The sequence below is a fragment of the Oncorhynchus kisutch genome, linkage group LG7 (genome assembly GCF_002021735.2).
Source record: "Oncorhynchus kisutch isolate 150728-3 linkage group LG7, Okis_V2, whole genome shotgun sequence".
In the NCBI taxonomy this organism is placed as follows: domain Eukaryota; kingdom Metazoa; phylum Chordata; class Actinopteri; order Salmoniformes; family Salmonidae; genus Oncorhynchus; species Oncorhynchus kisutch.
The window spans coordinates 1553952-1567316 of NC_034180.2; the positions used below are offsets into that span (position 1 = coordinate 1553952).

At 45.8% G+C, this 13365-nt stretch overlaps 1 protein-coding gene across 1 annotated transcript in view; it reads right to left on the bottom strand.

Annotated features, from left to right (window-relative positions):
• Positions 1-30: 30 nt before the first annotated feature.
• LOC116374660 (FRAS1-related extracellular matrix protein 2-like) overlaps positions 31-13365 on the bottom strand; it is a 52142-nt gene continuing 38807 nt past the window's right edge. Inside the window, exons 9-24 of the mRNA XM_031828347.1 lie at positions 12739-12936; positions 12256-12420; positions 11918-12100; positions 11071-11201; positions 9962-10120; positions 9116-9419; positions 8559-8690; positions 8017-8348; positions 7484-7676; positions 7065-7169; positions 6570-6697; positions 5999-6133; positions 5657-5783; positions 2909-3096; positions 2277-2423; positions 31-2087 (exon numbers count right to left, since the gene is read on the bottom strand). Coding sequence (XP_031684207.1) covers positions 1485-2087; positions 2277-2423; positions 2909-3096; positions 5657-5783; positions 5999-6133; positions 6570-6697; positions 7065-7169; positions 7484-7676; positions 8017-8348; positions 8559-8690; positions 9116-9419; positions 9962-10120; positions 11071-11201; positions 11918-12100; positions 12256-12420; positions 12739-12936 — 3230 coding nt within the window. The 3' untranslated portion in view covers positions 31-1484. The remainder of the gene's footprint in view (positions 2088-2276; positions 2424-2908; positions 3097-5656; positions 5784-5998; positions 6134-6569; positions 6698-7064; positions 7170-7483; positions 7677-8016; positions 8349-8558; positions 8691-9115; positions 9420-9961; positions 10121-11070; positions 11202-11917; positions 12101-12255; positions 12421-12738; positions 12937-13365) is intronic.

A 13365-nucleotide genomic window follows, 5' to 3' on the forward strand; every position in this document is an offset into this window, starting at 1 on the left:
AGCAGTCTAAGTGAAGACTAGGACAAATCATTCAGAAAAGTACATTTGTATTTGGCAGTTAAAGTTGGAGGACATCAAACAATTGATTGAAATTATCACAATTGATAAGTCACCAATTTGATCTAAATTGGTCGGAGACAAATTTCTATACCTTCTAGTTGGCACCTATTAACTTATACTGTCACTTGCATAAGATAGTCACATACTTCAGTTGAGAAACAGCATCAAATGTGGGGTTAACATATTCTTCAAGTTGCACCAGGTTTTTAGTAATTAATACCTTTTCTTGTTTGCATTGTCCTGTGTTGACTTTGAACATCCTATACATGCAGGTATGTACACAGACTTCTAAGAGTTAATAATATACACATGTGATTTTAAACCTCACCTGAAACAAAAATGTATAAAAATATTCTGAATGAATAGTTTAAGCACTTGAATGACTAAAATGGACAATGTCACAATCCCATTGAATAGCACCATGTCTGTGCTCTGCTGCAGTGGGCACACCTGCTGACTACCGAGGGCTTTGTAAAGCATAGCAGTGCATCAATCAATATTAGAAAATACACACATTTACCACGTTTGATACAGCCAGCCTCGACCGGACCGACACAACCCAACATTCGATCCACTTGGCTCTCTATCTCGCACTCATAAAAACAAATATTAGTTGACACTGATTGAACGACCGACAACAAAAATACCATGAAATGCTAGTTCTCTTAAGAAAAACAGGACAGAATAGTCTCCTCAAAGCTGCTCTGCACTATCAAGGGGGACGTTTAGTTGCTTTTACCTTCTGTAGATGAAATTACTGTTTTTAAGATTTAATTGGGATGTTCAGCTATGGCAGTTAGCATAGTTGGAAGGGGTATTCTCCACAACATCAGCCCTCGGGGATTCCTAATATTTGACACATGAACTAAAGCACACCTGAATGGAGTTCTGACAATTGGGTTGTTGAGGGGGACTAAAACCCATGTTGTACCACAGGAAAAGGGGTGAAAACACTTCATTGAGGGTTCATGGATCCTCACATGACTTTCTCTCCAGGCTTGGCCAGCCATGCATGCATTCATACTCTGGTTATAGGCCCACAACACACATCAACTGACATCAACTGTCTGTGCTGGCTGTGCTGTCTTCAGTGCTAGCGGAAGGCAGGGTTAACCCCGTCTTAGGGCTCTATTCAATCCGTATTGCTGAAGTTCAAGTGTTACAGCGCGATTGAAATGTAAAGCCAGTGTTCCCGAGTTAGCGGAGACTGTATTCACGGTAAACCCTGCATATGTCGGCTCAATCGGAAATGACCTTTGCATTTTTATCACGCAATCTATAACTCTTCAGCGGTAAGGATTGGATAGAGCCATTAGACGGCACCACAGTGGTAGAGGGTGGAACTGTTGACAACTGTCAATGTCTTATCAGAAGGCCACGGGGACGGGATGGTGTTGGTAGGAGGGCTGTCTCTAGTCATGAGCCTAGACCTCCGAGCTGTCCAAGCTGCTGCTCCCAGTACCCATCATGCCCTCTCTGCTGTTTCCACTCCCTCCGCTGTAGGCCGAGCACGACGAGGTGGAGTAGGGAGGGAACTGGCTCTTCTTCTGGTTCTTCCTCTTGCGCCGCACCAGCAGAATAACCACCATGGCCACCAGGCAGGTGAGAAGGATCAACCCGGCTAGGCCTACCAGCATGGGCAGGGTGGAGGTGTCCACAGGCTCCCTGCCGGAGCTCTCCAGGAGGGGGCGCTCCAGGAAGGGTGAGTCGCGGTCCGACCCAGCCCGGTCACGTCCACCCCATGGCTGGCGCTGGCTCACCACCAGGCGGTCCGTGCGGTCCAGAGCAATGTGCTGGATGTTGGTTCCCCGATTGTTGTCGGTGCCGATGTCCTGAGCCAGGTCCGGAGTGGGGGCGGCACGACGGTAGCGCCCCCGGGAGGAGGTGTGGAGGTCGGGCTGAGGGTCGGCCACGGAGGACAGGCTGTGGTGGTACTCCAGGCTGCGCTTGCCGATGCCACGGTTGGCATTGTCTCGGGAGCGGACGGTGTAGATGGTGTGGATGAACCACTCCCGACCTGCAGCCACCTGGAACATCCAGACACAGTGGAGCTTGAGGTTAGTGATAAAGACTTTGGCCTATACCTTTCAGTGTGTGATTTCAAACAAAATCTGTGTGTTTTTTGTGTGCAAGTAATCAAACTCAGATTTCAGAAACCAGATTTAATTCAACCATACAGAGACTATTTTCCCATTGTTATCCAGTTTACAGCTGACCTGGAAGAGAGGTGAGGAGGACAGGGCGAATCCGTCTGAACCAGGCTGTCTGACCAGAGGCAGGCCTCCAGGAGTGTCCAGGGCCAGAGTGGCACCAAACAACACATCTCCAAACGCTGTGGCCTGGGTCTCTGGCTGAGCCTTGTCCTGAGGAGGAAAACACACACAGGTTAGACCACTGAAATCATTACAGATAGAACCTAACTTAGAAATATTGTATAGGATGTCTATGGATTAGAGGTAGGTAGCTTAGCGGTTAAGAGCATTTGGGCCAGTAATCAAAAGGTAACTGGTTCGAATACGGTGGCCGACTAGGTGAAAAATCTGCCGACGTGCCCTTGAGCAAGGCACTTAACCATAATAGCTCCTGTAAGTCGCTCTGGATAAGATCGTCTGCTTAAATGACTGAAACGTCAAATGTATTTCAACAGCCTAACAGCAGCATGGCTCACCTGTACTGAGATGTCAAGAACACAAATGGTCATAGATGGTTGAAGCAAGAAATGACTTGTGAATTAATTAATTGATATAGCAAAACTGACCAAACTGCATTCAAAGTGACCATAAAAAAAACTCCAGAGGAATCTCCCCCTGAGTGGAGGCATCATGTGTTAAGTGATTGCCGTACGCACCAGGATCTTGAATCTGTAGAGCAGTGAAGGTGCGTCGGCCAGGCAGCCATACTCCTTGTTGGTGGGGTTGTACTTGGGGACGTAACCGTCAGCTCCTGTACACAGGAACACCTTCTCTATACTGCAGGAGAAGGAGTCACCCAGGTTCTGGACTGGGTCCACCATCACACGGCCGTAGATAGAGGAGCCTGGAGAGGGGGATGGTGGGAGAGATTAGAGGAGGGTGGTGTCCCATTGCTCTGTGACACTTCAACAAGCACTGAAAGCTTCATTAAATGGTTATTAGACTGTTAAATATTATCTTTACGTTCAAACTCAGAAAGCAGTTAGACAGAAAGCTGTGTGAGTTCTATAGGATAAAACAGCTAATAATGTACACTGAGTGGACAAAACATTATGAACACCTTCCTAATATTGAGTTGCACCCCCTTTTGCCCTCAGAACAGCCTCAATTGGTCGGGGCATGGACTCTACAAGGTGTCCAAAGTGTTCCACAGGGATGCTGGCCCATGTTGACTCCAATGCTTCCCACAGTTGTGTCAAGTTGGCTAGAAGTCCTTTTGGTGGTGGACCATTCTTAATGCACAAACTATTGAGCGTGAAAAATCCCAGCAGTGTTGCAGTTGTTGACACACAAACCGGTGCGCCTGGCACCTACTACCACAACCCGTTCAAAGGCACTTACATCTTTTGTCTTGCCCATTCACCCTCTGAATGGCACACATACACAATCCATGTCTCAATTATCTCAATGCTTAAAAATCCTTCTTTAACCGGTCTCCTCCCCTTCATCTTCACTGATTGAAGTGGATTTAACAAGTGACATCAACAAGGGATCATAGCTTTCACCTGATCAGTCTATGTCAGTATATGTCATGAAAGAGCATGTATGTTGACTAGTGGTGTATCTATCTATATGTTGACTAGTGGTGTATCTATCTATATGTTGACTAGTGGTGTATCTATCTATATGTTGACTAGTGGTGTATCTATCTATATGTTGACTAGTGGTGTATCTATCTATATGTTGACTAGTGGTGTATATATCTATATGTTGACTAGTGGTGTATCTATCTATATGTTGACTAGTGGTGTATCTATCTATATGTTGACTAGTGGTGTATATATCTATATGTTGACTAGTGGTGTATATATCTATATGTTGACTAGTGGTGTATCTATCTATATGTTGACTAGTGGTGTATATATCTATATGTTGACTAGTGGTGTATATATCTATATGTTGACTAGTGGTGTATCTATCTATATGTTGACTAGTGGTGTATATTTCTATATGTTGACTAGTGGTGTATCTATCTATATGTTGACTAGTGGTGTATCTATCTATATGTTGACTAGTGGTGTATCTATCTATATGTTGACTAGTGGTGTATATATCTATATGTTGACTAGTGGTGTATATATCTATATGTTGACTAGTGGTGTATATATCTATATGTTGACTAGTGGTGTATCTATCTATATGTTGACTAGTGGTGTATCTATCTATATGTTGACTAGTGGTGTATCTATCTATATGTTGACTAGTGGTGTATATATCTATATGTTGACTAGTGGTGTATATATCTATATGTTGACTAGTGGTGTATCTATCTATATGTTGACTAGTGGTGTATCTATCTATATGTTGACTAGTGGTGTATCTATCTATATGTTGACTAGTGGTGTATATATCTATATGTTGACTAGTGGTGTATCTATCTATATGTTGACTAGTGGTGTATCTATCTATATGTTGACTAGTGGTGTATATATCTATATGTTGACTAGTGGTGTATATATCTATATGTTGACTAGTGGTGTATATATCTATATGTTGACTAGTGGTGTATATATCTATATGTTGACTAGTGGTGTATATATCTATATGTTGACTGGTGGTGTATCTATCTATATGTTGACTAGTGGTGTATCTATCTATATGTTGACTAGTGGTGTATCTATCTATGTTGCAGTGGTGTATCTATCTATATGTTGACTAGTGGTGTATCTATCTATATGTTGACTAGTGGTGTATCTATCTATATGTTGACTGGTGGTGTATCTATCTATATGTTGACTAGTGGTGTATCTATCTATATGTTGACTAGTGGTGTATATATCTATATGTTGACTAGTGGTGTATCTATCTATATGTTGACTAGTGGTGTAAATATCTATATGTTGACTAGTGGTGTATCTATCTATATGTTGACTAGTGGTGTATATATCTATATGTTGACTAGTGGTGTATATATCTATATGTTGACTAGTGGTGTATATATCTATATGTTGACTAGTGGTGTATATATCTATATGTTGACTAGTGGTGTATATATCTATATGTTGACTAGTGGTGTATCTCTCTATATGTTGACTGGTGGTGTATCTATCTATATGTTGACTAGTGGTGTATCTATCTATATGTTGACTAGTGGTGTATCTATCTATATGTTGACTAGTGGTGTATATATCTATATGTTGACTGGTGGTGTATCTATCTATATGTTGACTAGTGGTGTATATATCTATATGTTGACTAGTGGTGTATATATCTATATGTTGACTAGTGGTGTATATATTTATATGTTGACTGGTGGTGTATCTATCTATATGTTGACTAGTGGTGTATCTATCTATATGTTGACTAGTGGTGTATCTATCTATATGTTGACTGGTGGTGTATCTATCTATATGTTGACTAGTGGTTCCTAGAGTGTCCACTAGGGGTCAGTAGTAGTCCAGTACCCTCTGAGAAGGCTGTGTCGGTGCTCTCTCCGAAGCCCATGGATCCGTCTGACAGCCACAGCTCCCTTTTGGACAGCAGGAACATCTGGGTGTTCAGACTGAACTCAGCTGCCACCGGGTCACTCACCTGGGGTGGTCAGAGGGCAAAGGTCAAACACAGGAGAGCATTTGGAACATTTGGTTCAATGCATTTAATTAACAAGTATCTGCTACGACTTGTTTTTAGCCTCATACAACACCAAGACAAATCAGCATTGGTGAATGACAAAGTTTCCTCTTGATTCTAGCGTCTTGGGTATGCTAGTCTGCCAGAGACTGTGGGTATGCAGTGGTGGTGGTGACCTGCTGGAAGCGGATGTCCATGTGGAAGGTGAGGGGTTCTCGTGGGTGACACACAGGGGGAATGCTGAACTCCCCATTGGGAGAGGCACTGCAGGGGATCATCTTCACTGTGTACGTGCCAGAGTAGTCCCGCACCTACAGACAACAACATTACAACATCATTAAAACAACTTTAAAACACACCAACCATTTAAGGTAGTTTACTGCTGGTCTGGTATCCATGCTGTACGTGCTGCTAAACCCTAGTCTTCTGTCATTACCGTCTACCAGTTGGCTTCAGCACAAACACTAAGAATACAAAGTTAAAGGTAGACTCAGCGATATGACGTAGGTACACAAAGTAAACAGCATAGTGGGTCCATTTCCTCAACAACTAAGAGCGCTCGGCTGTTTTGGTCCTGCATCTACCACGCTCTGACAACGTGAATTGAACCGGTGCACATACGCAGATACTGTGTGTGACAGTGAAGTCTTGTCTCTCGCTCATCGCAATATCTACGGTGTAGCTCGTGGCCACGTCATATCGCTGAGTCTACCTCTAAGACAGCCAATGATCAAAATGGCAGCTCACAGCGAAGTCCGAGACGAAGCTCCACTGCTGCATGGGCTGGTTGTAGGTGGGCTCAGTCCTGATCAGGGCCAGGGTGAAGGTCAGGCCAGAGAGGTCAGCACACATCACCATGGACGACAGAGTGGTTCCTGGAAACACACAGTCAAACCTCTCTTTAGTCTCACACGTACACTTCTGTTAAGCGTTTCTTTGCTCGATGTGTCTGACAAAGGGCATACATGAACACAACATCTTAAGACCGACGTTGTACTGTATGTCGAAGTTCAAAATGAACGCACCTCGTTGTAAGGTATACACATTTTACATTGTTGACGGTAGTTTTATTCTTACTGAAAAGGGTAATGTCATGTTGACATTTGGCAGAACAACCCTTAAGACGGTTCCATTCTAATAGCGATACAGGATCTGGGTAACAGTGCAACCCAATAGGAGAGAAAGCTATACAATCACCCTATCGGATGTGTGTGTGTGTGTGTGTGTGTGCGTGCGTAATACCTGGGTGGGACATGACAAACTGTCCCCTGAAGCGGGCCTCAGTCTTGAAGTTGACCACCAGACGTCCCTCCTCGTTGATCCTCATGCTGGTGGGGTACATGGATCCTATAGGGACACAGTTACATCAAACCAGGGTTATTGTCCACCTCTATCATTCACTGGTGAAATAATGCATAAGACATTATTTACATTTTTGTAATTTAGCAGAGACTCTTATCCAGAGTGACTTACAGGAGCAATTAGGGGTAAGTGCCTTGCTCAAGGGCACATCGACAGATTTTTCACCTCGTCGGCTCAGAGATTCTAATCAAATGTGCCTGCAGACTATTAATTATACAGGTATTAACTGAGTAATACTGCAAGCCATCCACCTCACTGTAGTACTTAAAATAGCCAACAGTGGGCCGAATTGGCTGTACCTTGTAGTTCAGCCTCCGGCGGGCTGCCGATTCCATCCTGCCACAAGATGGCGGTGTCGTACACAAAGGTGAGCTTGAGCTCTGACTGCAGGTCAAAGTGCTGCCATCCTCCCACGGCGACGGGGGAGTGGAAGACGTAGGACACATAGAGAGGCACGCGCAGAGTCACATAGGACTGGACCAGGTTCAGCACCTAGAGGAATAGCAACACAGAGATACATAGTCAGGGTCACTTTCAACTGTACCTGGATCAGCATATACCACAGTACAAAACAGAAGGATAGGAACACTTCAGAGCATTCAAGCATGAAAGGTAACATAGAGGGAATTTAACACCAAGGGAATTTAACACAGAGGGAATTTAACACAGAGGGAATTTCAAAATGTCTACTTTCAATTTGACAGATTACTGAGAAAACAACGACAGCAGACTGAGTAATCGAGAGCTGCACACAGAGAACAGCCAGCGTGTCTATGTGTGTGTGTGTTTGCATCAGTGCATATGTGTGTATGTCTCTCTCTCTCTCCAGTACCTGTCCATCCGTCCCGATAGAACCTCCACAGGTGGTGAGCAGCTCAGACATGTCGTAGTAACTATTAAACTCCCACAGACAAGCCTCCAGATTCAGGTTCCTGTAGAATCTCAGGCTGTTGGTGGAGCGCATGTCGGCGCTGTACTGGTAGGGCGATGTCTCGCCGATGATCTCAGGGTTCTTGGTGGCGTCGGTGATGAAGCCGTGGCCCGTCTGGATCTCGTTGAAGTCCAGTAGGTTGGAGCAGCGGTGGTTGCCCACGCGCGTGCCGTCCGGAGACAGGGTCAGCTCGAAGTTGGACAGGGGCCTCGTAGAGATGACCGGTAACATGCCTGAGGAGAAGAGGGGTGAGAGAGAGACGGTTTCAATACATCATCAATCCATTGCATTATTAATAAATATTTTAATGACCTGGTAACTTTTTACCCTTGACAACTGATCTTGAATCAGTTCTTTCTACCTCAGTCCTATTGTCAACGATTGTCAACAATCAAACTGACTCTAGACCAGTAGGTAAGGACATGACAGAGCCTGTTACTCACCGTCCATGTGCGGCATGTTGACAGTGAGTTTGATGAGGTTGGGGAAGTCAGGGTCGTCAGGGCCGGTGTAGCGGATCTTAGCAGAGAAGGGCTCAGCTCCCACCGTGCCAGAGATACGTGGTTGACACAGACCTACACAGACACACGAGGCATATTATTGTCGGATAGACAATCATCCTTGAACTCTCCATCACAAGTCCTACGTAACTCTGTCCTAATAAGGACATATACCAGATGTCATCAACAGTCATGAAGGTTGATGTCACTGGACTCTGAACACCCCCCCCCCCCCCCCCCCCCCCCCGGTCTCCACTCACCCTCCTCCTTGCTGACCACCAGGATGGGACTGGACAGCTCCAGACCAGCATCCCCGTTCGTATTGAACGCCCGGGCAGCACACTGGACTCTGAACCCCCCCCCCTCCCAGTCTCCACTCACCCTCCTCCTTGCTGACCACCAGGATGGGACTGGACAGCTCCAGACCAGCATCCCCGTTCGTATTGAACGCCCGGGCAGCACACTGGACTCTGAACCCCCCCCCCCCAGTCTCCACTCACCCTCCTCCTTGCTGACCACCAGGATGGGACTGGACAGCTCCAGACCAGCATCCCCGTTCGTATTGAATGCCCGGGCAGCACACTGGACTCTCGACCCAGCCTGGAAGTAGATGGAGTCCAGGGTGATGGACTTAGTGTTGGTGAAGAAGGTGTTGGTGTCCACCTCTCTCAGGGGCGAGGTGACCCCGTCCGACCCGCTGGGGGCGCTGACCAGCCAGCGGTACTGGGTCAGGGTGTCGTTGATGCTCTCCGCCGTGCAGATGGAGCCCGTCTTGTCAAAGTCGTGGTATTTGGGGTTGCAGGCCTGCAGGTGAGGGAGGGGCCACAGATACGTGGTATTATGGTATGTAATAGGACTATACACAGTCGTCTTGTAAACCGCGCTCAACACGTGAAGGGAAGTTTACGAGGCTATATGCAATGGTATATCGGTAATATGTATTTGAGATTTGTTATGCCGGTGAACGGGTCTCATGTTTAGGATTCAGTCAGAACTGGAGAAAGCATTTCAATGGGAAACGGATTGATTTTCCACTTAAACAACAGGTTTTGAAACTATGAAACACAAAGACCTTCAGTTTGAAGCCTCGGCTTTCTGGACTGGATGAAAGTATTCCGACCTTGTCGCTAGCTTTACATGTTTAAACACCTGGATATAAGGTGTGTGTGTCTGTGTGTCTAGGGGGTTGCATTCTGTGTGTGTGTGTCTGTGTGTCTAGGGGGTTGCATTCTGCATGTGTGTGTCTGTGTGTCTAGGGGGTTGCATTCTGTGTGTGTGTGTGTCTGTGTGTCTAGGGGGTTGCATTCTGCGTGTGTGTGTGTCTAGGCCCAGTGGCCACCACTCACCGTCACACAGACGATGGGGTAGCCAGTAGAGGGGTGAGGGTTGTCCCTGGCGCGGGCCGTGTCATCGTACATTAGCAGGGACACCACAGTAGGCACAGCCGGGAAGGTGACGTCTGCCACGCTGTCCATCTCCTCGATGTACACAATTGCCTTACTCATCTGATGAACGGGAGAGAGAGATTCAAAACACCATTCCATGGGTATAGTACACTTTATGGTGTTCTACATTGTAAACTTGGACGTTTGAGAAAGTGGAGAACAGCATATTTGTAATACCAAAGGAGAAAAGTGAGTTAAAGTGAGCGTACACCTCTAGCATTATTTGTGTCAGGTTAGTGGTATGGTACAGTACATGTCTGGGATGCCACATAGCTGTGTTTATAGGTCACACTGCTCTGTGGGTTGACTTGAGGGACATTCTCATAGCATGGACTCAACCAGGAAGTCTTTTTATAATAGCTGGTGATTTGGGTGCTGGGGCCGCTGACAATGGCAGCTGCTGCCTGGCTATTTGTGTGTTCAAGTGTGTGTGTGCATGCCTTGAGACCCACTGAGGGTATTTATATGGTGTGTGTGTGTCTCGGTGGGTGATCTAGTTGGGTGTCAGCAGCATACCACCCTGCATCTCACTGCTGGCTTGCCTCTGAAGCTAAGCAGGGTTGGTCCTGGATGGGAGACCAGATTCGGCTGGAAGTGGTGTTGTAGGGCCCGTAGGAGGCACTCTTTCCTCTGGTCTAAAATGAAGAAGATCCCAATGCCCCAGGGCAGTGATTGGGACATTGGGTGCCATCTTTCGGATGGGACGATAAACGGGTGTCCTGACTCTCTGTGGTCACTAAAGATCCCATGGCACTTATCGTAAGAGTGCTAACCCTGGTGTCCTGGCTAAATTCCCAATCTGACCCTCATACCTTCACGGTCACCTAATCATCCCCTGTTTCCAATTGGCTCATTCATCCCCCCTGTAACTATTCCCCTGGTTGTTTCTGTAAATGAGAATGTGTTCTCAGTCAACTGACGAGAGAGAGAGCGAGAGAGAGAGCGAGCGAGAGAGAGAGAGAGAGCGAGAGAGAGAGAGAGAGAGAGAGAGCCCATGCCCTCAGTCTCACCTGCATCTCTGCGACCATGTACTCATCAGGTTTCATGTGGACGACGAAGGCTTCTCTCATCTCTCTCTGGCCGTCATACAGGATCTGCACCTCCACAAAGTGTTCTGTCTCGCCCTCCTTGAACTCCACATCTTCAGAGACACACACAAGGTTAAACAAGAGCTTAATAAGGATCTCTATTAAAAATGTATCACATCGTTTTTGGTGTGAATGGGTTATACACGACAGTGCCCAACACGATGGCTGTACATTCTACGGTAACAGAATAATGCTGAGAATTTAAAATGTATGTCAAACAAGAAAAATATCATAGCAAACTTAAACAAACCATACAACTCTCTGACAAGACTACTTTTAACAACTGACACTGAACATTTTACATAAAAACTAATTTACTTGAAGAACAGTGCAGATGAAAAGTTTGGTAACAGAATGACGGTATGTGCTGTTTCTTCAACTAAACGTGTTTTTGTAAAATGTTCAGTGGACATTGTTAAAAGTCGTCCTTGTGCATAGAGTTGTATGGTTTATTTAACTTTGCAATCATAGTTTTTTCTTTGACATCCATTTTAAAGCAAGTCTCAGCATCATTCTGTTACTGTGGTAAGGCCCCTACCCTTCTCTCATATGGTTCTGTTCTAACGCCCATACTAACATCCCACTTAGAATGAAGCAATGTTTTGGACAATCTAAGAAGGATGCTAGAGTGGATAATGGAACATAGACTACAGTTCCTGTATGTGTAACTCACCCTCCGACAGTGGGTTGTAGTCCCCTCCGGACGTTAGGGTTAGTTATGTCTGTGTTACATTATTAAACTATATGATAACTTAATGGTAGGACTCACCCTCCGACAGCGGGTTGTAGTCCTCTCCTGAGGTGGCTGACCCGTCCTTGGTGTGGACTCTGACCAGGGAGACCTTGGAGGTGTCTCCTAGCCTCAGGATAGGAATCTTCACCACGGCTGTCTCCCCCTGGATCTGGGGCTCCCGTACACTGTACTTTATCTCACTGAAACGGATGATGGGCTCTGAGGAGAGAGAATCCAGTTAGACTGAATCAAATAATTAATAAAACAGAGTGTTTTGGCATTTAATTTGTAATACTTTGTTAGATAGATCAATACAATGTAGCCCGATGTTCGGTGTGGTAGATATCTCTCCGTGTTCCTTGGGGAAAGCTTACTGTCTTTCTCGTCAGTAATGGTGACCACCGCCTCGCTCTGTTCCCCTGTGGAGGCTCCGAAGGGTGACTTGCTCTTGGGCGTTCCCAGGACCAGACGGAACTCCTCGTCCTCCTCGAATAGGTTATCATCCACCAGGTTCACCACACACTCCTTCTCACTCTCCCCTGTGGGACAGACGGACAGGGGGAACACAGCGTTAACACATAGAAATATGAGGATATAAAAAAGACATTGAGAGAGAGAAGGGGTAGAGCTAGGGAAGGAGGGAGAGAGAGGGAGAGAGAGGGAGTGAGAGGGAGGAAGGGAGAGAGTGAGAGAGAGAGGGAGTGAGAGGGAGGAAGGGAGAGAGTGAGAGAGAGTAAGAGAAGGGGGAGAGAGGGGGGGGTAAAGAGGGAGAGAAGGAGAGAGGAGAGAGGGAGAGAGAGACAGAGAAAGGGAGGGAGATGGAGAGAGAAACAGAAAGAGAGAGAGACCGGGGTTACCTGGGAAGAAGGTGATGAGTGACCCGTCCGTGTTGGGCCTCTCATCATAATCCATCATGACCTGGGCAGAGCCCTGGCGGGTGTAGCAGCGCACCGTAGACCTGTGACTGATGTCTCCACTACGATACACTACGGCCTTCATCTCCCCGTCCGCCTCATCCACCTTATAGGCAGCATCCTTGAACTGAACCTTGGGCACTGGAATGATAAGTAGATTTGAATTAGGCTCTGAAGAGAACAGAATACTACTTATCAGTACTGTGGTTTTCTAGTAGCTCAATATTCTTTCCATGGCTTCTGCATAGGGAGTTAGTTAAATTTTTTGTTTAATTTCTCATTGCTCACTGACTAAATGTGCCTTAGACAATCATCTCAAAGCTACTTTTATATGGATAACAAAACACAAACAATTCATACAAAGAGAAAAGCTAAAACAGGGGTTATGTTAGCGCTAAAACAGTGGTTATGTTAGCACTAAAACAGTGGTTATGTTAGCGCTAAAACAGTGGTTATGTTAGCGCTAAAACAGTGGTTATGTTAGCACTAAAACAGTGGTTATGTTAGCGCTAAAACAGTGGTTATGTTAGCACTAAAACAGTGGTTATGTTAGCGCTAAAACAGTGGTTA